Source organism: Osmerus eperlanus, chromosome 5 (assembly GCF_963692335.1).
Source record: "Osmerus eperlanus chromosome 5, fOsmEpe2.1, whole genome shotgun sequence".
NCBI classification, from domain to species: domain Eukaryota; kingdom Metazoa; phylum Chordata; class Actinopteri; order Osmeriformes; family Osmeridae; genus Osmerus; species Osmerus eperlanus.
The window spans coordinates 2,814,766-2,842,087 of record NC_085022.1 but is presented as its reverse complement, the minus strand read 5'-3'; the positions used below and the strand labels follow the sequence as shown (position 1 = coordinate 2,842,087).

Here is a 27,322-nt window from a genome sequence, read left to right as displayed (position 1 = left end):
TAGGACTCCCCTGGTGCCATCTTCTGGTGGAGATTGGAACTGGAAACAATTTATTGAAAACGTAGAGGGGGCATGAGGCATGATGCCCATCTGTTAGTTGATATATTCTCTCTCTCTCCTTTTTTCTCCCTCCCTCTTTCCCTCTCTCCCTCCTTCCCCCTCCCCCCTCCCCCCTCTCCTCTCCTCCCCCCTCACCTCTCCTCCCCCCCCTCCTCTCCTCCCCCCTCTCCTCTCCTCCTCCCCCCTCCTCTCCTCTCCCCTCTCCTCCTCCCCCCTCCTCTCCTCCCCCCTCTCCTCTCCTCCTCCCCCCTCCCCCCCTCCCCCCTCTCCTCTCCTCTCCTCCCCCTCACCTCTCCTCCCCCCTCCTCTCCTCTCCTCCCCCCTCCCCTCTCCTCCCCCCTCTCCTCTCCTCCTCCCCCCTCTCCTCTCCTCCTCCCCCCTCTCCTCTCCTCCCCCCTCCTCTCCTCCCCCCCTCCTCTCCTCCCCCTCTCCTCTCCTCCTCCCCCCTTCTCTCCTGCCCCCTCTCCTCTCCTCCTCCCCCCTCCTCTCCTCCCCCCTCTCCTCCTCCCCCCCCCCTACCCCCCTCCCCCCTCTCCTCTCCTCCCCCCTCCTCTCCTCCCCCCCCTCCTCTCCTCCCCCCCTCCTCTCCTCCCCCCTCTCCTCTCCTCCCCCCTCTCCTCTCCTCCTCCCACCTCCTCTCCTCTCCCCCCCTCCTCTCCTCCCCCCTCTCCTCTCCTCCTCCCCCCTCCTCTCCTCTCCCCCCCTCCTCTCCTCTCCCTCTCCCCTCTCCTCCTCTCCTCTCCTCCTCTCCTCTCCTCCTCTCCCCTCCTCTCATCTCCTCCCCCCTCCTCTCCTCCTCTCCCCTCTCCTCCTCTCCTCCTCCCCCCTCTCCTCTCCTCCTCCCCCCTCCTCCCCTCTCCTCTCCTCCTCCCCCCTCCTCCCCTCCCCTCCCCTCCTCTCCTCTCCTCCTCCCCCCTCATCCCCTCTCCTCTCCTCCTCCCCCTCCTCCCCTCCCCTCTCCTCCTCCCCCCTCCTCCCCTCCCCTCTCCTCCTCCCCCTCCTCCCCTCCCCTCTCCTCCTCTCCTCTCCTCCCCCCTCCCCTCTCCTTGCAGTACCCTGTCTCAGTGTTGCCATGCAGTGGTGGCTCTGCTCTACCCCTTCACCTGGCAGCACACCTACATCCCCGTGCTCCCCCTCTCCATGCTGGACATCGTGTGCACCCCCACCCCCTTCATTGTGGGGCTGCTGTCCAGCTCCCTGCCCCGGCTCAAAGACCTGCCTATTGAAGAGGTGAGCTCACGCCTGGAGGGTGTGAGTGAGTGTGTGTGTGACTGTGAGTGTGTGTGTGTGTGAGTGTGAGTGTGCGTGTCAACGAGACACTGAGAGACCTCGACCCTTCTCCTTTCCTTCGTCGAACAATGGGCCCCACTTGGGAAAGAGCTGAGGTTGCCACATTAGCTGGAAATGACATCACCCTCCCCTCTGCTCCTTCCTGCTCAGGTCCTGGTGGTCGACCTCGGCAACAGCCGCTTCCTGCGACAGGTACTGACCCTCAGAATGCCATGGCAACAGATAAACAGGCAGAGCGTTGCTCGGAGAGCGACTAGGTTACCAGTCTCGCACATGAATGTGACATACCGTGGTATTTTAGGAGTGTGACTGTGTTGCTTCCTCTGGGCAGTTGGATGACGAGGACTCGATCCTGCCCCACAAGCTGCAAGCAGCCCTGGAGCATGTCCTGGATAAGAGGAAGGAGCTGGCCAGTGAGAAAGGAGACTTACCCAACGGTGAGCTCCACCATCAGAACCCCTGTTCGTCTACTGTGATCAAACTCACTGATAAAATATCTACACTGCAGAAACTGCGTGCGATCATCGCGCTCACCCCTGAGACTGATAATCTTGTTTTTATTTAATTTTAAATCTAGTCTGACTTGTTTCTTGTATAAATGGCTCATCTAGTGACTTAATTTAAGTAAACAACACATTATTTTAAGAAGTCTGATCAAGTGAAATGTTCTTACTGCACTGGCAGACAAATGTACTTGTTATAAACACAAGCAAGCTCATAACTAATATTTTGGCACTTAAAATTGCCAGGACATTAGAGCCTACATACTTGTCCATTAAAGCCCCTCTAAAGCGTAAGATTCTCTTTCCCTCCCTCCCTCCCTCCCTCCCTCCCTCCCTCCCTCCCTCCCTCCCTCCCTCCCCTCCCCTCCCCTCCCCTCCCCTCCCTCCCTCCCTCCCTCCCTCCCTCCCCCAGACTCCTGCTGTCTGAGCACCGTGGTGTCGGAGGCCTTCGTCCGCTTCTTCGTGGAGATGGTGGGCCACTACCCCCTGTTCCTGGGCGGGGGGGAGCGAGACGAGGACTCCTCCCCCTCCTCCCCCTCCTCGCCTGCGCCCTTGTCCTCCTTCCAGCGAGAGCCCTTCCGTAAAGCCGTCACCTCCAAAAGCCTGCGCCGGTTCCTGGAGGTCTTCATGGAGACGCAGATGTTCATCGGCTTCATCCAGGAGAGGGAGCAGCGTAAGCAGGGACTCAGAGGTGATGGAGACGTTTCCTTTATAGTTTAAGTGTATTTTAATTATGTTTAATGGTGAGTTTAGTAGGGATGTGTGGGATGGGACTTGTTTATTATAGGGTTATGATGTTCAGGAGGAGCAGAGCTGAAGGTTTTCAATGTACCTGTACTTGTCGGAAATGGAAAATAAACTTGGAACTTTAACTTAATGAAGGGTGGGACAAAGAGATGGTGAGACGGAGGAGAGGAGAGAGAGAGAGAGAGAGAGAGAGAGAGAGAGAGAGGGAGAGGGAGAGGGAGAGGGAGAGGGAGAGGGAGAGGGAGAGGGAGAGGGAGGAAAGAGAGGGAGAAGAGGAGGATGTGTATAAAGCACAAGGTGCTCAAATAATTCAATGAATGAATGAATACCAGGGATAGTTGTGAGACGATGTTCAAAATCCTTAATGATAAAAAGGCATGTAAAAGATACAGCAGGTGTTGTAGCGTGTGTGTCCTGTGTGAACGGGGTCTAGGTCTGTTCGAGGTGCGCGCTCAAGACTACCTGGACTCCTTACCTGGGAGTGAGCAACGAGGAGTCAACAAGTTCCTCAAGGGTCTAGGTGAGGAACCTCAATAGCTGTCCCTCACGCGTAGTAACAGCACCACCAAAAGCAACATCAATGTCTCAAATGCCTCAGAAACATAATTTAATACAATACATTGTTGTTGTTTTTTTGGCCTTTGTGGTCTTTCACAGGAAATAAAATGAAATTCCTATCCAAGAAATAAAGCCCCGGGATCAAAATAAGACTGAGCGTGTGGAGAAAGACATTGAAGAGAGAAAGACAGGCTCTTTGGATGGAATCACAAACCCACTGCGTGAGCATAGAGAGATGTACCTGTGTTCAGGAACACGGAAAGATGTCCCTGTGTTCAGGAACACGGAGAGATGTATCCATATTCAGGAACCCGGAGAGATGTACCCGTGTTCAGGAGCTTCTGTCAAAGACGGAGCCCTTAAAGTGACAAACAGAAGTTGCTCAGTAGATGAATGACATTGGGGGATTCTGTGGAGTGGCAGAACATGGACCAAAAATTATGTTTTATTGTCGTCAAGACTCAACCAGCTCCTGCATGGACTCTGAGCTTCAACTGAAAAAGTCGAGTCCTTCCTGTGTCTTTCCATAACCTCGACCATATGAAGAGCTTGCTTTTGTAAAGCTTAGTCAATACAGATACTATTATCTAAGTGTACATTCATGTATAGCATAGTTCCTGCTTTAGGATGTAGTGTAGACTTCTTCTGTATCTCTCTGTCACTCACAAATGACCTGTGAAAGTGAAAGGAGTTAGTGAGGACTTTATTGAAGATGTCCTTTTGGACTATGGTCAATTCCACTTGTAAAGTATGTTATACATTCCAGGTATTTCTATAGTCTTATTTTGTAAAACTTCTTTGTAAAGAGGAGGCTTTGACGTTAATTTATATACTTGTTAGACAAACAACTCCTCCTTTTGTTTCTTTAGATGAAAGCAAAAAAAAAAAGAAAAGAAAAATGTATTGTAGTTTGTTATGGGCTTTATTTATGGAAGTCTAGTTCAAACTAGAATTGTAGACCACTTTGGGGTTAATAAGGATATGTACCACTGATGTGTGTCTTGTACCACTGTGATAGAGAATTTGATATTTGATTGGAAGAGGAAGGAACACTCATCATTTTCAGATGAGAACGATTTAAATGAGGATATGATGTATTGGTTTAAGGATAACATGGATGTTTATGTAAGGAAAATCAATGTAATCTAAGCTTTGAAAACACCACTTGCCTAAACTTGATTTAAATTGCAATGAAACTGTATAAAATAAAGTGATTTTTGATGAAGGATTTCATATTGTGCTGCAAGGTCTATTAAATAGATGTAAAATACACTAACCCTAAACACCAGACAGTTCTCAGAAGCCACAGTTATAGCAGAAGCTACAACTACCATCACCATCACCTCATCACAGGCTGTTTTCTGCCTGCGCTACTTATTTCCATGCTTGCAGGCTGAGCAAATTTGTGGAGATTATTTCAGAAGAGAACATAACTGCCAAGTTGTACCGTCAGTCCAGTTGAAACATTTTTTTGTCGTTACCGCCTTACTCCACTGGAGGGCTTCATAACTAAACACGGTGTTCACTATACCTTGCCCACGGAAAAAACTCATTACGACCATTTTGATAGTAACTTGCAGAAGTTAAAACATATTCTCTTTGTAGCATTAAATGTAAAAATACAGTTTTTTGTTGTCAATAAAAGTCAGCAATGATGAATACCTAATCAGCATGACAAAATGAAGCATTTACTTGTTTTAGTTTTTTATACGCGTATCTGAAAAGTAATCATCCGGTTATGTGATTTAATTACTTAATTCAACAAATATAAACACATTTCTTCCGGTGTTGTGATTGACAAGTAATGACATTGCATTCATCCAGACATTTCTAGAACTCTTCTAGGAAAAAAAACAGGGAGTTGGTGTGTGGCAACTGCTTGCTGCCATGCGTGTTCCCCGCGTGTCTTGTTTGTGTCTTTCCTTACAAAGGCAATGCCAATTCCCAACCCTGTTTTTGCTTGATGTGATTTCCTTTTCCCTTCCCAAGCTGTGTTCTTTTCCTTTTCGGAGCCCGGACCCTCCCCTCACACCCCCCTCCCTCCTTACTGAGCTGACCGGTCCGACCTGCCTCCTCTTTCCCCTTGTCCTTTTCTCTGCCTTACAGACTTCATGTCATACCACAGCTAATTCCTGAAATTCCAGCCCTCCTTGCGCTTCAAACGACTCAGGAAGAGGGGACAATATACGCAATATTCCTAGCAGAATTCTTCCCCAAATTTCGCCTGTCCTGGTTACCTACCTGTCTGCTGCTATACTTTCAACAGGTAAGTTCATTACCTAATAGTGCGTCTCGGTGTCAATATTGTAAGTTTATTCTCTTCTTGCAGTGTCTGGTCAGTTCTGGGAGTCTAAACTTTCACATTGTGATGTAAGCTACTGATACTAGCCGCGTTGTAGTTACGTTGTTTAATCCTCACTCGCTCTCTGTGATCAAATTCTTGAAATATTTCTTGAAATATTTGTCATATTTTGGGGAATTCCTCTTTTTTATTTATTATTCCCAGTATGTTGAACTTCTTGAGTTTCTGCCGGAACTTTATAATGAAACTATTAACGTAATTTGCATGTAGTCAAACAGCGTCCTCCGGGTGAACATATACGCTATAATTTCATCATTGTGAGCTTTTTGGTGCCATGTGTTTATATTACGGTAAATGTTTTGTTGGTAGCCTATATTAGGCTATGCATGGAAAGTTACAAAGTTCTAAACTATGACTTAGGACACAATATAATCTATATTATTTACTAAATATCGTATCAATTGTGCAGATTATGACAATAAATTATTGGGCTACCAACAAACTAGGCTAATTGAATATAATTTGCAAGTAGCCTAATCATAATTTCATACTTGGCATGCTTGTAGGCCTACTAATTATTATGGCAAATCGATTCTGTATATTAGGCTAATATTAAATCGTTTTCATAATCACTTGGATGATAATCAAGTTACTTTCAATCGCTTTGCATCATGTCGGATGACATGACTTCAGCAAAATCTTCCTGTTAAAAGTTTTGGTATTTGTAATCAGTGTATCCATAGGACACACACCCATACATATACATATACACACAAACAAACGGGGCTTTTGTAGTGTTGTGCAGATTTGGCTGGAAACCGATGATGCAGCCAAGCTGTGTAAGTGAGTATTTTAGGTCGTGGTGTGATTGTCGGCAGCGCGTGTGGCAGCGTTGTGTTAGCTGGAAGTTGCTGTCTGTTGTCCAGGAGCGACAGGTGGAGAGGGGCAGGGACAGGAGAAGCAGGCGGGAAGCCAACACCGGGCCGGGTGTTGGCTCCACCCGTTGTTTCCCGTCCTGAAGGGCTCCACTCAGCAAACACTGTAGGCTACATCTAACTGAATGTCATCTTGTTTTTAGATTTTAGTCTGACATGTTTCTTGTATGAATGGCTTATTTGGTGACTTAATTTTGACATGGACACATTATTATAAGAAATCTTATCAAGGGAAATGTTCCAAGTGCACTGGCAGCCAAATGTAATTGTTTAAAGAATAGGCAAGCTCATAACTAATATTATTTCAGTAAAATCTGATAGAGCGTTTGAACAGGGTACGTCAGTCCAGACACAACTGATACATGTCCTGTCATTTACATTTAGGATGACTCTACTGTTCCTCCTGCTGTCTTGTGTTTCTGCATGAGAGCGTGCGTGTGCCTTGTGTCTGTGCCTTTGGTTTTGCCTGCCTGAGATAAGTATTTTTGTTTTTGTCTCTCTGTTTGTGTGTGCGTGTGTGTACCTGACAAATGTTTGGTCATGTTTGTGTGTGTATATGTGTGTTTGGGTTGGTGTGTGTGTGTGTGTATATATGTGTGTTTGGGGTGTATGTATGTGTGTGTTGGGGTGTGTGTTGGGATGTGTGTGTGGTGGGGTGTGTGTGTGTGGGTTTGAACTGCCCAGAGACAGGCCTTTCTGTGTATAGTGTGTAGTGTTTTACTCTGCTCATCCCACATAGCAATCATTCCTCCTCCACTCTACCGAGAGAAGACAATAAAAACAACTTATAATAAGAGCCTCGAGTACAACAGTCCTTTCTCCAAACCCTGTCACCTCCTAAGCCTGTCATCTTCAAACCCTGCCCCTCCAAACCCTGCCCCTCCAAACCCTGCCCCTCCAAACCCTGCCCCTCCAAACCCTGCCCCTCCAAACAATACCCCTCCAAACCCTGCCCCTCCAAACAATACCCCTCCAAACCCTGCCCCTCCAAACACTACCCCTCCAAACCCTGCCCCTCCAAACACAACCGTCTCCAAACACAACCGTCTCCAAACACTGCCCCTCCAAACACAGCCGTCTCCGCATACAGCGCATGTCTTCTTCTATGTCTCAGCAGGCAGTGTAGCTGATGTGAGTTGGTTAAACACACTCCTCAAGTCTAAACACAGACCACCCGCGCCGCTTCTCATGGGCGTAGCTGGCAGGTAGTCAAACATGCCGGTCAGAGGGCCCGAGTTTGAGTACCAGCGAGGGGAGAGATCTGGAGGAAGTGTAGTGATGAGCAGCGTGAGGTGTGTGATCCTGGACTACCCGGGGCAGGTGTCTGGACCAGGCTGGAGACCGTGTTAGCTCAACTGTGTTAGCTCAAGCACGAAGGGTTCATTTGAGTACGTTTGTCTTTGTCTGTTGTGTGCAGGTGTGTGTGATGTGTTAGTGTGACGTCTGCAGTGTGCATGCGTGTGTTAGTGAAAGTGTATCAGTTACAATACGCCAAACAAATTGCGCAATTGGACTCTCCTCACTTTTTCCATTCCATGACCCACACCCCCACACACAACTCTTCCCCCCACACCCCCCCCCCACACCCCTCCTTTTATTTTCTGGACAGTCTGCAGTTGTTATGCATGTCATTGTGCTTGACTGTGTTCTGACTCTGTGTATGTGTGTGTGTATATGTATGTGTGTGTATATATATATAGATATATATATGTGTGTGTGTGTGGCGGAGAGAAAGGAACCACGGCCCCTGAGTGCAGCACCAGCTGGAGGATTATCCTGTTGAGCAGGCCCGAGGGGGGGGGAGGGTGAGGGGGGGCATGAGCGGGGAGGGCTCTGTTTTAAGGGGCTTAGGTCAATTAACCCCGCTGGTCACTTTCACCAAGGAACCAGCACACTAATGGTTTCTGCTCCATGCTGCAGCTCTCCAGCACAAAGGACCTTTAGTTTAGGATAGGCTGAGTTTCTAGTAGTTTTGGAAACACACACACACACTCCTTTACCATTGTTTAAGTGTTTATTAAATTGTTAATCATTAGTTTCATCAGAACTGTGTCTTGCTAATGATTTATTCATGCTATTACACCAGTTACTGCACACTAGTATAAGAACTTCCAGAACTTCTCAGGAGATCCCACGTCGTGTTGTGTGAGTGTGATTAACACTATCAGTGCTGTGTGGTGCCTGTTTGGCTGAGAGCTAACTCGAGCATGTGTTTGTGCGTTTGTTAGTGTGTGTGAGAGAACGTCTTCATCCAGAGTTTATCATGAATGTTCGTGTGTGTATGGGTGTGTGGGTGTGTGTGTGTGGGGGGGGTGTGTGTGTGATGAGGAGGGTGGTTACGTAGCCAGCTAATTTACAGGAAGGAAGATAGTTACTCTGAAGTGACGTGACACATACTGACTCCCCTGGACTAACCCTTTATTTCCTGCCATAGAGGACACACACACACACACACTCTCTCTCACAAACATACCCACACACACACTCTCACAAACACACACACAGCAAACACACATTGAAACATCCCACACTCACACACACTCTCACAAACACACAGACATGTACATACACAAAGTCTCTATGACAACCCCCTCCTTCCTATGAATCTGAATCATTGTTATTTGTGTTGTTGACCAAATGAAATGGCCACTGAGATAAACGCTATGGAACAGACACGTAAGACGGCCTTCTCTACTGGGAATGAAAGAATAGAACGGAAAAAAACCAACATTATTCTCCATTCACCCACTCTCCTCCACACATACAGACACACACTCATCAGCTCCCCTCAAGGACTCTCCTCTGGGCCAAAAAATAAAGTGTGATAAATCAAGAGATTAATAAAGGTGGCTTAAAATAGCCTTGATCTCAGACCCTCATTGATGTGCGTTTCAGCGTGTGAGAGTGTGTGAGGAGACATGCAGATCCTGGTTTAATGTGTCTTGAAGGCTTAGTTACTTCTCAGTCCCCTGAGGTCTGTCGGGGCGCCATGTTTGTTTTCACGTCTGCCCTAATCAAATTTCTGATCAGAGGTGTTTTTTCCAAGTAGGATTAGCGAGTCTGTCTGCAGACGCAACCCTGTAGCCCGGCTGCCCGCCTGCCCACCTGCCCCCCTGCCCACCTGCCCCCCTGCCCCTCTTCACACGCCCGCGTGGCGTGGCCTCTGGGTCGGACTGACGTCACAAAGTCTGGAGGCTTTTCCTAGTTTCAGGCCTAATCTGAACAGAAGGTCTTTCAGAGGAGAAAACCTGCACAGGGCCCTCACATACATTAGCGCAGGAAAAGTACATGCTACCAACAGTCCTTTGTTCGCTTGAAAGGTGCTACATGAATCAAAGTTATTTTATTATTATTATTATTAGTAGTAGTAGTAGTAGTAACTACTGCTGCTGGTTGTCTTCGAGCTAACTCACCCTCTCCAGTTGTAGACTGCTTTGGCTGAAGTCTCCTAACCTGAATATTCTCATGTCTTGTGTTTCCCTCCAGGATTCCATCCCGCCCTGGGACTGGAACACCCCCACCCTACCCCACCCCACCCCCCCACACACCACCCTACCTGGCTCCCACACGCCCCACCCCAGACCTGCCTCAGTTCCCCCTGACACCACTCCTCTGCTCCCCCCAACCCCGGCCCCTGTGTGTGCCCCCCCCCGGCCCCCCACCACGTCGGCAGAGTGGGTGCAGGCCCCCTCCCCGGGGGGCGCCAGTGAGGAGCTGAACGAGCCCCTGGACAAGCCGCTGGAGAACGATGCGGAGGGGGTCTGGAGCCCTGACATCGAGCAGAGCTTCCAGGAGGCCCTGGCCATCTACCCCCCCTGCGGCCGGAGGAAGATCATCCTCTCGGACGAGGGCAAGATGTACGGTACGCCCTCTCCTCCTCCTCTTCTTCACCTACGTGCTTGGATCTCCAAGATATGAGACCTGTTTGCAGTTGGAAACTGATCTGAAGTTCCCTTGGTGACACAGACGCTATCAGGCAGGCAGGCAGGCAGGCACACACACACACACACATTTACATTTAGTCATTTAGCAGACGCTCTTATCCAGAGCGACTTACAGTAAGTACAGGGACATTCTCCCCGAGGCAAGTAGGGTGAAGTGCCTTGCCCAGGGACACAACGTCATTTTGCACGGCCGGGAATTGAACCAGCAACCTTCTGATTACTAGCCCGATTACCTAACCGCTCAGCCACCTGACTCCCTCACCCTTCCCACACACACACACACACTTCTCTTCCCACACACTCTCCAGCTCCCAACACACACTGACTGTCTTCACTGGTATTCCAAGCTTATGTTTCCCACCACAGCCCTGTCCTAGTGTTACCTCCTGCACAGTGGCACGCCCCTCGCAGGGCGTGTGATAGAACACACACACACACACACCTCCCCACCTGCTCAGTACAGCTGTTGCACAACTTTTGTAGACATATTATATGTTTACCCAGGACGGTAATGTCAAAGTGTAAATGGAATTGCGTCTTGCTTCGATCATTATTTATACTAGAGTGGACGGGGTGTATTTTTCGGATTGTGACTGGTTGCTAAAGGTATTCTAGGTAAGGCCTCTTACAATATTCTGGGTAAAACATGTTGTCACACAACGTGTGGCTCACAGCGTGTCGGATGATTCACAAGGCTGACATGTTCTGGTTTGGTATGGAGGAGAAAGTGGAGATTTTAACGGCTGCATCTTTCATCTAGATTCTAGACGGCGGATAACAGATGGCCTGTTGATAGTTTGTACCGTTTGATAACGGATCCTCCAGTGGAAAAGTCTGTGACCCAGACGGGGGCTGCTGTGTGTGTGTGCTGGCCTGATCAGACGATGTCTGTCATCACCCTGCCCTGTCATTGTGCCAGTCACTGTAGCATAAAAAAAAAAATCACTGTAGCATTCTATAGCCGCGTTAGCCGCGTTAGCCGCGTTAGCCGCGTTAGATGCGTTAGCTCATGCAAACTATTGCCTCACTAGCTAGCTGGCACTTGTCCTTACACAGGCCCAGGCGGAGTCCCCCACTACCCCCACCACCCCCCATGTTGATCAAAACTTAAACCCTTATAAAGCCTGCAATAATGGGATGGGGGGGGGGTACCAGGGGAGAAAGGGCAGGTGTCACATTCTGTGTCAGGGGAGGGGTGGGGGCAGGAGTTGGGGGAGGCTGAGTGGGAGGCGGGGGGGCGGAGGTGCCCCCTTCCTCCCAGTGGAGGTCAGGGGCGGGTGATGCGCGCCAGAGAGTGCGTCGGCCCTCCTGGAATGGTATGCTCTGGGAGCTGGGGGTTCAAGGCAGCGCGGCTGTAACCCTAAACCAGAATAGATGCGTACCCTTTGAGCGCCCGGACAGGGGAGAGCGGAGAGGGGGACAAACACTCCAAGGTAGGGGGCGGAGTCTTGCAGGGCCTCTGCACCTGTCCCCTGGCGTGTGAGTGTGTGTGTGTGGAGAGTGTGTGTGTGTGTGCACGTCCCTCCTCTGTTGCCTCCTATTTCTGTGATTTAGCTCTTGATATCCCACCTCTCCCCCCCCCGCCCCCCCCCCCCCCCCCCCCCCACACACACACGGTCTCCCCGACACACACCGTGCCAGAGCCCCCTCTCCTGCTGGCAGTTTGTCCGTGGGTCTGTCTGCCTTTCAGTTCACCTCCAGCTGCTCTCTGCTTCACCCCGGCCTCACGGCCTCGCTGCCCAGATTTACGACATGAGAAAAGAGACAAGACTGAAACCCCCAGCCCCCCCCCTCCCAGTCCCCCCCCTCCCAGCCCCCCCCTCCTAGCCCCCCCCTCCCAGTCCCCTCCACCTCTAAACCCCCATTGCCCATAAACAGAAAGCACCCTCCACACGCACGCACACACAGTCACACACACACACTCACACACACCAGCTCTCACACAAGCTCTCTCACACACACACACACACACGCATATACACTAGCGCATACCCATATCAGCTCAACCTCACACACACCAGCTCTCTCACGCACACACACACACTCACTGGCTCACTCACACACATCGACACACACCAGCTCCATGTTGCTTTCATCAGGGTCTCCAGGGGCTCTCTCCACCCATGGCGACAAGTCGACTCATTCAAACCTCCAATCGATACTAAGGGGGTTTGAAGGTCTGTCGATGTCGCTGAAGAGCAGCTCTCCAAGCGCGTGTGTGTGTGTGTGCGTGTGTGTGTGTCTACAGTGAGCGAGGCTGGGTCTGTACCAGCAGAGGACAAGAGGCAGGAATAGTAAGACTATGACATCACCTCTGCTAGCGAAATGGCATGTGTGAGGTATCTCCCTCAATCCACTGTAAATTCCTGAAGTCGAATGGAATGTTTTTAGCCCCAAATTCCCCCTCCATTCACTGCATTTTTCCCATAATACTTTGCATACTGGCCGGCCCTCAGGTCCATTACTCACTGGAGTTATTAGTCATTAGTAACGGTGTCATGGATATTGTGGTGGTTTTGTGCGGCGGAAGGCGATTCCACGTTCGTTGCCAATGAAAATATTTCCTGGCTCCCATGGAGGCATGCTCTGCTAGCGGGCTCTGCTAGCGGGCTCTGCTAGCGGGCTCTGCTAGCGGGCTCTGCTAGCATGCTCTGCTAGCGGGCTCTGCTAGCGGGCTCTGCTAGCGGGCTCTGCTAGCGGGCTCTGCTAGCATGCTCTGCTAGCGGGCTCTGCTAGCGGGCTCTGCTTGCGGGCGGCGTAGTAACGCTAGTAACGGAGATCCGGAGCGTAGAGCAGCCTTCCAGAGCTCCGTGTGACATGTGACATGAGTTAAAGAGGATGATAGAGGGGTGCCCCGGTAGATCACCGTATAAGGGGCTGAGGCCTTACCACGGCGGCCTGGGTTTGAATCCCCCCTGGGCCCGTCACTGTATGTCTCCCCCACTCTCTCTCTCTCTCTCTCTTTCCCTGCCTTTCGTGTCACACTTCACTTACAAACTGTCCAATAAAGCATGAGAAAAGCCCCCCCGCCCCCCAAAAAGGAGGGCAGACAAGCAGAGAGAGACACAGGGGGGTCATGTGACCCTCTGGGCCTCCAGCCTTACTGCAACCCCACTGGCAGACACCAAACACAACAGACACAACTGACGTCCCATTTATTTATCTGTGTTAACTGACGTTTTCCTTTTTGCTCAGTCACAACGCAACCCCGCCCCCTCCCCTCTCCTCTGTGCGCGGAGCGGACAGAGGAGAGCGGAGTAAATCCATTTCCCCATCTCCTTTGTGAGCCTGCTTCCTGTAAACATGTTGCTCACGGCAGAGTTTGAAGCTGCCGTGTAGGCTGCACCAGCCCTGATCCCACCGCATCCACTCAGTCCTCCTTAACGGGATGGAAAGGAATGATGATTCCTCACCCTGGTCTCAACTTCCCCATGCTAGTGAGAGATTCAGAGCTGTCTGTTTGTAAGGGCTCCAGGACTGTGTTGTTAACTGTGCAGCCTGCTTCAGAACAGGCTGTGTACAGATCTTCTCCCCTCCTGGCCCTGCTGGAACACAACCTCTGTGTCCTTCTCTGTGTTGAATCTAAAGGAAACTCGACTGCCAGCTGGCTAGCAGTACATTTACATTTAGTCATTTAGCAGACGCTCTTATCCAGAGCGACTTTCAGTACGTACAGGGACATTCCCCCGAGGCAAGTAGGGTGAAGTGCCTTGCCCCAAGGACACAACGTCATTTGGCATGGCCGGGAATCGAACTGTCAACCTACAGATTACTAGCCCGATTCCCTAACCGCTTAGCCACCTGACTCCCTACAGTACTGCAGCAGCCGGTAGATGGAGACAAGTAAAGGTCAAGCTGGTAGCATGACCTCTGCGACCTGTTCGCTTGAGCCTGGGGGTGTGTAACTGGACCAGACAGGCACAGCCAGGATAGCTGTGTGTGTTCGGCCACTGGAGGGGGGCATAGGAGCCCCCTTGAGGGGGGTGTGTGAGGCCCCTGGAGGAGGTGTCGGGGTGGACGGTCACATGGGCGTGACCCTGAACCTGACCCCTCTGCCGTGACCCTATCAGGAAGGCTGCTGACTTTCCCTCTATCCTGTGATTGGATCCTCTCAGAGGGCTTCGAGGAACCCCGGCTAGCCTTTCAGCTGAGGCAGCCAAGGGGGCCAGACTCTGCTCTGCTGTGTCAGTCTGTCTGCCTGCATGTCCTGATAATCTGTCTGTCTGCCTGTCTACCTGTCTGTCTGCCTGTCTACCTGTCTGTCTGCCTGTCTGCCTGTCTGTGCAGCTGAAATATCCGTGTCCAGGCCCATGTCATGTCTGGTCTGATATGGAGTGGGATCTGGCTAATCCCTGACAGTGAGGTCATCGAATCCCATAAGTACACTTACCCAGATGTAGAGCGTCACTGACGAGACTGCTTCAGGTGTGGTTTACCTCCACTGGAAGTGTTAAATGCCAGCGCTAGCTAACTTGAGCCAACGCTAGCTAACTTAAGCCCGTTGCGTTCTGGGGTTGTAACTGAGACGCCTGGACGGACGGCTTCAGGTCTGGACAGCGGCTGTCGTCACGGAGATGGACCAGACCAGATGACTGCGTCAGAACATGGACATCTCACTAGATGAGATTCACACACAGCCAGTGTCAGCGCATCCAATTCAATTACATGTGAATATCCGGATGTTTCCCCCGAGGTGGGATGATAAAGAAGGATTGCAGTTGTAAAAAGCAAACCAGCCTGTGTGCTGTTGTCCCCCGGTCCTGGGCTTGGCCCTGTGTGTCTGTCGGAGAGGAAATAGCACCAGGCCAGCACATTCCTCCAGCCTAAATGTGACCCTTGTTCTCCAGCCCAGACAAGGAGACACATGTGGAAGATCTCCGGAAGTTTCATGGCTGGCAGATGTGTGTTCAGAGAGCGGTCTGGTGTGCTTACTGTCTGACGGACACACTGTGTGTCTTATACACACACACGCACACACACACACATGTACACATAAACACACATGCACACACACTTACACACACATGTACACACACACACACATACTCTCACACACACGCATACACACACACACATATATTATATATATACGGTATATACACACGCACACACATACATGCATAACCACATATACACACATACACACACACATATTTACACATAAACACACACACACTCCCAGGGAGAGGAGCAGACTGGGGTCTGGTCAGTGTGGAGTTATCTAAGGAATGCTCTGGGGAGGAGATAGCTGAGCAGAGCTGGCAGGACCCCTCTGGGGTGGGGCGGGGCGGGGGAAGGGGGGTGCTGGTCCTTCATGTGACACGGTGTCCACTCTCCACTAACCCCTCTGGCCTGTCCCTGACCCCTCCCTGCTCCTGACAGGGGGGGGGTAGAGGTGTGGGACAAGAGGCTGGGTCGAAGGATGAGGTCACTTCGAAGTCAAAATAACTTTTCCGGGACTTCAGACACCCTGATCAACAAGCTGCTGTGGGCTGTCCTGGTCCAAGTCTGCCCCGTCACCCCGCGGCCAGCGTGACCTCATCACTGTGCGACTCCTCGCACGTGTCATGTCACAGACGGGCTTCACGTAATTATGTTCAGAGACCTGCATCTAAACCAACATAAACCCTCAAGGAAGACATAGAAAACTCCCAGGAGAGGGAATCATGGAGGAAACCACGAGAGGAGCAGTTCAGTGAGGGTTCCCTTCCTCCAGACACGGTCTGTGACACCGAGAGGTGCAGTCCAGAGGCTGGTCTGCTGCCTCTGTTTAACAGACGGGCTTTACATAGTGTCACAAATACATGATCAGGCCTATTATTGTCACAATGATTCATAGTGATGTTATCATTCTTACCACCAGGATTCAGATATCTAAGAGGTCTGTGAGGTTAAGAAAGGAGATCTGGACTCACAGCCCTGACCTGAGATACATTCCCTCCTTCACCCTGAAGTCACCTAACAAAAGTCTTTCCCGGATTTCAGGTCTGCAATTACAAACCGCCCAAGAAAAGTGGAGCACTTTCTTAATCCAAAGGGATTAAAGAAATATACATTTATGTCCTCAAACAATCGTCAGACCAAGTGCCCCTTCTGATAAACACTTCACGCTCCAGAAGTTCCAGCCTGGAAATGAAAATAAGATTGAGAACGAATGAATGCTGTGGCTGGGGTCTGTGTGTGTGTGTGTGTGTATAGCAGAAGCAGACAGGGAACGAGAGAGGGCTAAGTCCACAAAAGCCCCGACACAAAAGGAGCTCTTCAGCTGTGTGTGTGTGTAGCGCGCGTGCGTGCGGGCGTGCGTGTTCATCCACACCGCTCTCTTCTCCTCCTCCTTCATGACCCTGAGCTCCTCCACATCTCCTCCCATGTCTCCACCAGCACCGGCTTCTGCTCCCCAACCTCCTGACTCCCACAGCTGCTGAGCCAGTCAGGCGTCTGCCTGCGCTTCACCAGTCACCCAGTGAAACCTTCACACTCTCCCCAGGTTGATAAGTGGAAAGTTATCTCCGGACAGACAGCATCTGCTAGAATCCTACACCCCCTCAGCACAGCTCACATGAGCGCAGTAGAACCCATGTTTTGCATTCCGCTCCGAATATGATCACTTTTACTGCCTGCCATCCTGGAGTCATGCTTCCGGTCTCCCCCCTCTACCTTGGCCTTCTGATGGGGCTGCTTGGGTCGCGGCCTCAGCTCCTGATTGACCGCTTGGGTGGTGACCTCGGCTCCTGACCTGATGTGAGGAAAGTCCCGCGCCGGCTGTTAGCATGGAGCCTGTCGTGTCTGATCTCTGTGTTCCTCCACGTGAAGGTCTGGAGAGGGGAAAACGACTGTGTTTAAGAGGTGTCGCAGGGATCATCTCTTCCACGTCCCAGGGTGTGTGTGTGTTACTCCTCCTGTTACTCTCTCAATAGCTGCGTGTGTGTGTGTGTGCAGAACAAACAGCGTGAGCGTGCCAGCGCGTGTGTTCGAATGCCCATGTGTGTCCTCTTGGCCAGAGAAGCTGAAATGCCACATGACAATTGCACCGAGCCCAGGGCCCAGTAACCAGAGCGGGGCCGCGGGAACAAGCTGAAGATTTACAGCAGCGTCGAGGCGTATTCTATAAACATTGACACTCACACCAGCTGCCTCTCTGCCTCTCCTGGACCTGTTCGTCAGCAGCGCGAGGCTGTAGCCTGTCAGACCTGAGCTGCAAGGAGATCGCATGGCCGTCCCATTCACCTGCTCCACCAATGACCGATCGCGTGGCTTGCCCATTCACCTGCTCCACCAATGACAGCGATCGAATAGTCAGCCAGTGACAGGCATTGCATACCCTGCCCCTACACCTGATCCATGTGTCCTGTGACCTGTCTGTCAGCATTACACACACACAAATGCCTTGCAGATACACATACACACACACACACGTATGCCTTGCAAACACACGTATGCCTCGCAAACACACACACACACACACACATACAGAACATACACTCGGCCAACCTTCCCAGCTGTGCTCCTAACTGGAGCAGCCAGGCACACCCAGCCGACTTATGAGGATTTGGTAGCTTCAGTAAACAGCTTCTCTCTGTCAGGGTGTACTGTTCTCCTGATGATGTTCTGTGTGTCAGGGTGCACTGTTCTCCTGATGATGTTCTGTGTGTCAGGGTGCACTGTTCTCCTGATGATGTTCTGTGTGTCAGGGTGTACTGTTCTCCTGATGATGTTCTGTGTGTCAGGGTGCACTGTTCTCCTGATGATGTTCTGTGTGTCAGGGTGCACTGTTCTCCTGATGATGTTCTGTGTGTCAGGGTGCACTGTTCTCCTGATGATGTTCTGTGTGTCAGGGTGCACTGTTCTCCTGATGATGTTCTGTGTGTCAGGGTGCACTGTTCTCCTGATGATGTTCTGTGTGTCAGGGTGCACTGTTCTCCTGATGATGTTCTGTTTGTCAGGGTGCACTGTTCTCCTGATGATGTTCTGTGTGTCAGGGTGCACTGTTCTCCTGATGATGTTCTGTGTGTCAGGGTGCACTGTTCTCCTGATGATGTTCTGTGTGTCAGGGTGCACTGTTCTCCTGATGATGTTCTGTGTGTCAGGGTGCACTGTTCTCCTGATGATGTTCTGTGTGTCAGGGTGCACTGTTCTCCTGATGATGTTCTGTGTGTCAGGGTGCACTGTTCTCCTGATGATGTTCTGTGTGTCAGGGTGCACTGTTCTCCTGATGATGTTCTGTTTGTCAGGGTGCACTGTTCTCCTGATGATGTTCTGTGTGTCAGGGTGCACTGTTCTCCTGATGATGTTCTGTGTGTCAGGGTGCACTGTTCTCCTGATGATGTTCTGTGTGTCAGGGTGCACTGTTCTCCTGATGATGTTCTGTGTGTCAGGGTGCACTGTTCTCCTGATGATGTTCTGTGTGTCAGGGTGCACTGTTCTCCTGATGATGTTCTGTGTGTCAGGGTGCACTGTTCTCCTGATGATGTTCTGTGTGTCAGGGTGCACTGTTCTCCTGATGATGTTCTGTGTGTCAGGGTGCACTGTTCTCCTGATGATGTTCTGTGTGTCAGGGTGCACTGTTCTCCTGATGATGTTCTGTGTGTCAGGGTGCACTGTTCTCCTGATGATGTTCTGTGTGTCAGGGTGCACTGTTCTCCTGATGATGTTCTGTGTGTCAGGGTGCACTGTTCTCCTGATGATGTTCTGTGTGTCAGGGTGCACTGTTCTCCTGATGATGTTCTGTGTGTCAGGGTGCACTGTTCTCCTGATGATGTTCTGTGTGTCAGGGTGCACTGTTCTCCTGATGATGTTCTGTGTGTCAGGGTGCACTGTTCTCCTGATGATGTTCTGTGTGTCAGGGTGCACTGTTCTCCTGATGATGTTCTGTGTGTCAGGGTGCACTGTTCTCCTGATGATGTTCTGTGTGTCAGGGTGCACTGTTCTCCTGATGATGTTCTGTGTGTCAGGGTGCACTGTTCTCCTGAGGATGTTCTGTCAGGGTGCACTGTTCTCCTGAGGATGTTCTGTCAGGGTGTACTGTTCTCCTGATGATGTTCTGTGTGTCAGGGTGTACTGTTCTCCTGAGGATGTTCTGTCAGGGTGTACTGTTCTCCTGAGGATGTTCTGTCAGGGTGCACTGTTCTCCTGAGGATGTTCTGTCAGGGTGCACTGTTCTCCTGAGGATGTTCTGTCAGGGTGCACTGTTCTCCTGATGATGTTCTGTCAGGGTGTACTGTTCTCCTGAGGATGTTCTGTCAGGGTGCACTGTTCTCCTGAGGATGTTCTGTCAGGGTGCACTGTTCTCCTGAGGATGTTCTGTCAGGGTGCACTGTTCTCCTGATGATGTTCTGTCAGGGTGTACTGTTCTCCTGATGATGTTCTGTGTGTCAGGGTGCACTGTTCTCCTGAGGATGTTCTGTCAGGGTGTACTGTTCTCCTGATGATGTTCTGTCAGGGTGTACTGTTCTCCTGAGGATGTTCTGTCAGGGTGCACTGTTCTCCTGATGATGTTCTGTCAGGGTGCACTGTTCTCCTGATGATGTTCTGTGTGTCAGGGTGCACTGTTCTCCTGAGGATGTTCTGTCAGGGTGTACTGTTCTCCTGATGATGTTCTGTCAGGGTGTACTGTTCTCCTGAGGATGTTCTGTCAGGGTGCACTGTTCTCCTGAGGATGTTCTGTCAGGGTGCACTGTTCTCCTGAGGATGTTCTGTCAGGGTGCACTGTTCTCCTGATGATGTTCTGTCAGGGTGCACTGTTCTCCTGAGGATGTTCTGTCAGGGTGCACTGTTCTCCTGAGGATGTTCTGTCAGGGTGCACTGTTCTCCTGAGGATGTTCTGTCAGGGTGCACTGTTCTCCTGATGATGTTCTGTCAGGGTGTACTGTTCTCCTGATGATGTTCTGTGTGTCAGGGTGCACTGTTCTCCTGAGGATGTTCTGTCAGGGTGTACTGTTCTCCTGATGATGTTCTGTCAGGGTGTACTGTTCTCCTGAGGATGTTCTGTCAGGGTGTACTGTTCTCCTGATGATGTTCTGTCAGGGTGCACTGTTCTCCTGATGATGTTCTGTGTGTCAGGGTGCACTGTTCTCCTGAGGATGTTCTGTCAGGGTGTACTGTTCTCCTGATGATGTTCTGTCAGGGTGCACTGTTCTCCTGAGGATGTTCTGTCAGGGTGCACTGTTCTCCTGAGGATGTTCTGTCAGGGTGCACTGTTCTCCTGAGGATGTTCTGTCAGGGTGTACTGTTCTCCTGAGGATGTTCTGTCAGGGTGCACTGTTCTCCTGAGGATGTTCTGTCAGGGTGCACTGTTCTCCTGAGGATGTTCTGTCAGGGTGCACTGTTCTCCTGAGGATGTTCTGTCAGGGTGCACTGTTCTCCTGATGATGTTCTGTCAGGGTGTACTGTTCTCCTGATGCTGTTCTGTGTGTCAGGGTGCACTGTTCTCCTGAGGATGTTCTGTCAGGGTGTACTGTTCTCCTGATGATGTTCTGTCAGGGTGCACTGTTCTCCTGAGGATGTTCTGTCAGGGTGTACTGTTCTCCTGATGTTCTGTCAGGGTGCACTGTTCTCCTGATGATGTTCTGTCAGGGTGCACTGTTCTCCTGAGGATGTTCTGTCAGGGTGCACTGTTCTCCTGAGGATGTTCTGTCAGGGTGCACAGTTCTCCTGATGATGTTCTGTCAGGGTGTACTGTTCTCCTGAGGATGTTCTGTCAGGGTGTACTGTTCTCCTGATGATGTTCTGTCAGGGTGCACTGTTCTCCTGATGATGTTCTGTGTGTCAGGGTGCACTGTTCTCCTGAGGATGTTCTGTCAGGGTGTACTGTTCTCCTGATGATGTTCTGTCAGGGTGCACTGTTCTCCTGAGGATGTTCTGTCAGGGTGCACTGTTCTCCTGAGGATGTTCTGTCAGGGTGCACTGTTCTCCTGAGGATGTTCTGTCAGGGTGCACTGTTCTCCTGATGATTTTTTCTTCTCAGTGTTTAGTGAGTTGTTTGAACAACAGTTGTTGGCCCTACAACCCCCCATCCCTTCCCCCCAATCCCTGGGATGGGAGGGCAGGGATGGGGGGGCAGGGATGGGGGGGATGCAGGGATGGGGGATCCCTGCATCCCCCCCATCCCTGCATCCCCCCATCCCTGCCCCCCCCATCCCTGCCCCCCCATCCCTGCCCTCCCATCCCTGCCCCCCCCATCCCTGCCCCCCCATCCCTGCCCTCCCATCCCTGCACCCCCCATACCTGCAACCCCCACAAAAAACATTTCAAAACCCCTAAGTGTCTTGATATTTCTGTCTTCCTGCAGGACGGAACGAGCTGATTGCACGGTACATCAAACTCCGCACAGGCAAGACGCGAACCAGGAAGCAGGTGCGTTCGTTTTGTTTCCCCAACACCTCCCCGCCCCGCCCTCCCTCCCATCTGTCCTGTCTCAGCACTTCCTCTCGTTCCTGGTTGGTGGCACGTGTCACCAGGGTTACAGAGAGATGTTGAGGGGAACCATGAGAGCGAGGAAGTCATTCTGTACCAGAAGACCCCCCCCAACCCTCCACACTCCACCCCACTCCAAAATCTCCTGTCTCCTCCATCACCTGTCTCTCCCTCCAGTTTCTCCTAATATCCCCCCTCTCCCTCCATTGTCCCACATATCTACCCCTTATCTCTCCCCATCTCCTCCCTAACTTCTCCCCCTAACTGTCCTTTTTTTGCCCCCTCCCTCCTCCCCCCCCCCCCCCCCCCCCCCCTCAGGCTGAGTGTCTGTGCAGAGTGATTGAGGGCGCAGAGCCCGATGCACAGATGCTGTAGGATCAGGTGACGGTGTGCTTGTTCACCACCTCGTGTGGTGGAGGGGTGTGAGGTGGAGGGGGTGTGAGGGCTCGTTAGGAGAGCACGAAGTAGGGATTTATACCCAGGCCGTATACAGGGATGGAGGAAGGGGGGGTTGAGAAGGAGAGAGGGGTGGGGAAAGAGAGGAGGGAGAAAAGGGAGAGGGATAGCGAAAGAGAGAGGGAGGGAAGGAAGGAGAGAAAGAGAGAAGGAGAGAAAAGAAGGTGTTTGGGGGATGGTGTTGGAACATGATCTAGATGAGGGGGTGACTCATTTAGGGGGACTGACTGACTGATATCCCAGAGCCTTGAGTGATATACAGTGACTGGGGGTCTATCTGTGTCCCACTGTAAGAGGTTATGGGAGAGAGAGAGGGGAAAGGGTTTAATTTTGTTTAAATTTTTTGATTGTTTAGTTCCTAAAATTAGTTAGACTATTGCACTTTTTTACTTTTAATTTAAGATCCGTATATGTTTATTGTTTGCACCTTCCTGCCACAGTTAATTCCGTGTTTGTGTAAACCATACATGGCGAATAAACCAAATTCTGATTCTCTGAGAGGAATGGACTGGCTGGGATTAGGGTTGGATAAAGGGTTGAGAGATTGGACACACACACACACATGACATCTGCTGGTTTGTAGCCTTTCTCCATTATAAAATCTACCTAGAACTATTTAGGAAAATATAGCAGACATCCAGTCAGCACAGCATTTCTAAAGCTGATGAACCTCCGATGATGGTCTGACAGAGGTGGCTAAGCGCTCGTTAGCCAGGTGAGCGGTCAGGTGAGCGGTCAAGTGAGCGGTCAGGTGAGCGGTCAGGTGAGCGGTAAGGTGAGCGGTAAGGTGAGCGGTCAGGGGCGGAGTCTCACCGCTCTCCTTGTCCCCAGGTCTCCAGCCACATCCAGGTGTTGGCTCGCCGGAAGGCCCGAGAGATCCAGGTGAAGCTCAAGGTACGCTACGTGAGTCTCTCTGCCTCCCTCACCTGTGCACTGCATCCTAGGATACACCCCACTGCTCTGCTCCCTCAGAAACGGAATGATAGCCTGGATGGAAAACCCAAACAGTCCTTTTTTTATCATGTTAAACGTATTGTTCTTGTGTGATTCACCTTTTTGAGGTAAATACTTTAGTGTATGGTTTGTCTACCATACACACTATATTCTCAACGCTACAAACCCTAGTAAAGACATAATCATTCCAGTTCTGTGGTTGCTACAGTGCTAAATGTGTACTGAGTATTTCGGGAATCTCCAATCTCCCTGGCTGTTGTGTGTGGATCTTATTTTTTTTTGTGTGTGGGGGGGGGGGGGGCACGGCGACTGGCTGTTCCAGATTACGGGGGTCTGTGTGTAGATTAAGGCAGTGTGTGTAGGTTAAGGTGCTTGGTTTGCTTGTGTGCTGCAGCTTGGCTAATGCCAGTAGGGTCCAAGCTTGAGAGCTTTACATTACACTGACGTCCCTCAAGGTTAGGGGAAAAGACAACCTACCACACCTTCACACACGTGAACACGAAAACATGAAACATGTCATCGATCTCGGATGGGATTTAGTCAGGGGGGATTGCGGATTACTTTTGGTAATCTGCAAATAATGAATCTCTCAGTTCGGTTTCCCACAGAAAGACAACACTGAGTGTGGCTGTTTTCCTTAATTGCATCTTCACGTTTATGTGAATGTTATGTGGAATGCCCAATGACTCATCTCTACAAATTACCTCAGTAAACAGGCACCGTTGTGCCCGCGGCTTGCTGTGCACTGTTATGAACACAAAACGCGGTTGTCAGGAGACAAATGAATGTGTATTGTTCCTTCCAGGCATTTGATTGGGTGAGTATCTGAGGGGAAGTGTTCCTGTTGGACGAGAGAGAGCTCCACCTCTGTGCTCCCTGTTTCCTGGCGCTTTCTCCCTTTACGTTTAGCACCTTGGACGCACGCAGGCTCGCACGCACGCACACAAAAACACACAGACGCACACTTATCCAAAATGCCCGTAACACACATACACATACTGGGCCAGACAGTCTAATGCGCGCGCACACACACACACACACACACACACACACACACACACACACACACCAGGCCACACAGGTGTCCGTCACCTTGGACGGCTGCCATCAAGGCTCTGCTGGCAGGGCCCGTGTTGGTCACAGGGTCGGCCTCCGACAGACATTTTAAATACGTCTTTGGTGTAACTGAGAACGCCACCAGATGTACCCTCCATATTTCAGCTATGCCCTTGTGTTGGCCGCTTCTGGGAACAAGAATGTGGCCTTGCGGCGAGGGCTGCTCTCCGAGGGCTGCTCTCCGAGGGATGCTCTCCGAGGGCTGCTCTCCGAGGGCTGCTCTCCGAGGGCTGCTCTCCGAGGGATGCTCTCCGAGGGCTGCTCTCCGAGGGCTGCTCTCCGAGGGCTGCTCTCCGAGGGCTGCTCTCCGAGGGCTGCTCTCCGACGGCTTTCCATCCCTAATGATTAGGAAACTGCTGAAGTCATCGCGCCGCGCTCAGACACACAGTAACACCATACATAGGAACGTCAGCCACCTACCAGGACACATCATGGTGTTTTTTTTTTATTTATTTTTTAGCATTAGTGTTAGCTCGGCGGTGGCCTGCGCATAATCTCCCATTGTGACCTTACAATGGGAGAGACATGAGGCTGCTTGTCAACACCACCTAGCCTCTGCCAAGGCATTAAACCTTACTGTTGACCCTACGGCCCTTGACTGCTAAATCAGACAGACCCTCCCTCCTTCCTTCCTTCCCTCCCTCCTTCCTTCCCTTCCTACCTCCTTCCTCCGTCCTTATCAGGTTGGCCAGGAGTAGATGATGCAATCTGGCTTCATCCTTTCACTTCCCGTCTGAAAAACGAATTAGAGGGGCACATCTAAAGTGGAAAACACCAGGCTACTAAACTGAAGCCTGCGTATGTGTCTCTGTGCATGTGTGTGTGTGTGTGTGTGCGTAGGACCAGGCAGCCAAAGACAAGGCTCTCCAGAGCATGGCTAGCATGTCATCAGCCCAGATCATCTCTGCCACGGCCTTCCAGAACAAGATGTCTCTGCAGGGCCTGTCGAGGCCAGCGTACGCCGGCGCTGGAGGGGTGAGTGTCCCTCCAGCCTCACCCCCCCCAGAGACACGCACGGAGGGAACCTGGAGGTGGACCAAACAGGGTGTTCATGTTGTTTTCTTTTTTCCTGCAGTTTTGGCATGGCCCTCTTCCTGGACAACCAGGGGCACCTGAAGAGTAAGGAACCACTTGTTGCTAGTGTGTGTGTGTGTGTGTGTGTGTGTGTGTGTGTGTGTGTGTGTGTGTGTGTGTGTGTGGGATGGTGTGTTTGAGTGTATTAGGGAGGGTGTGTGTGTGTGTGTGGGGAGGGATGGTGTTTGTGAGTGGTTTAGAGTGTTAGGGAGGGTGTGTATGTGTGTGTGCGGGATGGTGTGTGTGTGTGGTTTGGAGTGTGTTAGGGAGGGTGTGTGTGTGTGGTTTGGAGTGTGTTAGGGACGGTGTGTGTGTGCGATAGTGTGTGGGTCTTACATCCTAGTGTTTGAAGTGTTTGCCTGAGTCATATATGATATAAAACAGGCTGTTTTCACGTTTCCTCTCCTGGTACCCACATTCTCCAGCCTGGGGGTTAACTGACGTTAATCTGAATATAACTTGATCAGTCCGATCGAACGGTGTAAATCAAAGAAAATCAAACAAAGTTTTAGGTCCTCTTTAGGACTCCACTAACTGAACCACACCATGCTGTATGTCTCAGAACCCCCAGAGGTCAACCAGGCCAGTTAGGTGTGTGTGTGTGTGTGTGTGCGGGAGGGCAGGGGTCACGAGGGTGAGAGAGGGTGTCAGTAACACTTGTGTCTTGTCTCCACAGCATTAAGCCCTTCTCCCAGCAGAGTTACGCCATGCAAGCCTCTGGACCACCCCCCATAACAGGTGGGTTCACTCCGGTTCCCCCCCACGCCCCTCACACACCCCTCACGCCCCCGCGCCCCCCCACACACACACACACACACACCCACGCCTGTCGACAGACGCTGTCATGCTCGCGTGGTGATGAGATACATAGGCCCAATGATGAAGAGCTTCGACAAAGCTCCGAGGGGAAAAAACTGTATGTAGAAACATTTCTTGAACCCCCGTTATGCCTTCTTCCCCTCCTCCCCCTCATCCCCCTCCAGGCTACGAGAGCACGGCGGGCCTGTCGCCTGGCGCCCCCCCATGGCAGGGCAGGAGTATTGCCAGCTCCAGGATCCGCATGCTGGAGTTCTCAGCCTTCCTAGAACAGCCTCAGGACCCAGACACTGTGAGTGCAGAACGCTGGGCCGGGATCCAGCTGGTTCTGGCTACTGTTCTAGTTGACGTCCAGGTTGTGGGTCTCTCGTCACGTGTTCAGACTCTTCTGGAGTTTCTTAAACGTCTTCCAGCAGCGCGTTCAGCCTTAAACGTGTTTATCTGTGTCTCTCTCTCTCACACACACACACACACACACACACACTTTGTCTCTCAAACATCTTCCTTGTCCAGTTCAACAAGCACCTGTTTGTCCACATCGGTCAGTCCAACCCCTCCTACAGCGACCCGTACCTGGAGGCCGTGGACATCAGGCAGATCTACGACAAGTTCCCGGAGAAGAAGGGCGGCCTGAAGGAGCTGTTTGAGAAGGGCCCCACAAACGCCTTCTTCCTCGTCAAGTTCTGGGTGAGGAACGAGTGACGGGAGGTGCTGATTCTGTGGTCAGGACGAGCGTTTGAGAGAGAATCAATGACTAAGGGTTTTTGTGTTGTAACAAATCAAAAGACAACTGGCGAGTATTAGTACTAACTAGGGAACAATGTTCTGTCGGTGGGCACAGTGGGTATACAGAGGATTGTAGTGCAGTATGTTGCTTAAGTGTGTGCGCGTGACTGTGTGTAGTTGTGTGTGTGTACATGTGACTGTGTGTGTGTGTGACTGTGTGTGTTTGTATGTGTGTGTTTGTCTGAGTGTGTGTGTTTTTGTCTGAGTGTGTGTGTGTGTGTGTGTGTGTGTGTGTGTGAAGGCAGCCTTGGGGAGCAGAGTGGCAGGGCTGATCTTTCACTGGGGAAATCTGAGCCTGGGCACCTGTCCCCTCGCTATTAGGCTGAACCAACCCCCCCCCGCACCCAGCTCATTCAGTAGATTAACCCT

The 27,322-nt window shown here is 51.2% G+C and overlaps 2 protein-coding genes across 3 annotated transcripts in view; both read left to right on the top strand.

Annotated features, from left to right (window-relative positions):
- Positions 1–4,386, top strand: part of si:dkey-82f1.1 (DENN domain-containing protein 2A) — a 33,060-nt gene extending 28,674 nt beyond the window's left edge. Inside the window, exons 15-20 of the mRNA XM_062461057.1 lie at positions 1,113–1,290; positions 1,501–1,542; positions 1,682–1,787; positions 2,266–2,544; positions 3,034–3,120; positions 3,258–4,386. Coding sequence (XP_062317041.1) covers positions 1,113–1,290; positions 1,501–1,542; positions 1,682–1,787; positions 2,266–2,544; positions 3,034–3,120; positions 3,258–3,289 — 724 coding nt within the window. The 3' untranslated portion in view covers positions 3,290–4,386. The remainder of the gene's footprint in view (positions 1–1,112; positions 1,291–1,500; positions 1,543–1,681; positions 1,788–2,265; positions 2,545–3,033; positions 3,121–3,257) is intronic.
- An 837-nt stretch (positions 4,387–5,223) lies between these two features.
- The window catches only part of LOC134020808 (transcriptional enhancer factor TEF-3-like), a 29,718-nt gene continuing 7,619 nt past the window's right edge, over positions 5,224–27,322 (top strand). Inside the window, exons 1-9 of one of the 2 annotated variants that reach the window (XM_062461064.1) lie at positions 5,224–5,424; positions 9,882–10,257; positions 21,627–21,691; positions 23,039–23,101; positions 25,118–25,252; positions 25,353–25,396; positions 26,028–26,089; positions 26,335–26,459; positions 26,681–26,854. In XM_062461064.1, coding sequence (XP_062317048.1) covers positions 10,251–10,257; positions 21,627–21,691; positions 23,039–23,101; positions 25,118–25,252; positions 25,353–25,396; positions 26,028–26,089; positions 26,335–26,459; positions 26,681–26,854 — 675 coding nt within the window. In that variant the 5' untranslated portion in view covers positions 5,224–5,424; positions 9,882–10,250. Of the gene's footprint in view, positions 5,425–9,881; positions 10,258–21,626; positions 21,692–23,038; positions 23,111–25,117; positions 25,253–25,352; positions 25,397–26,027; positions 26,090–26,334; positions 26,460–26,680; positions 26,855–27,322 lie in introns of both variants that reach the window. The other variant, XM_062461063.1, reaches the window with a different exon arrangement.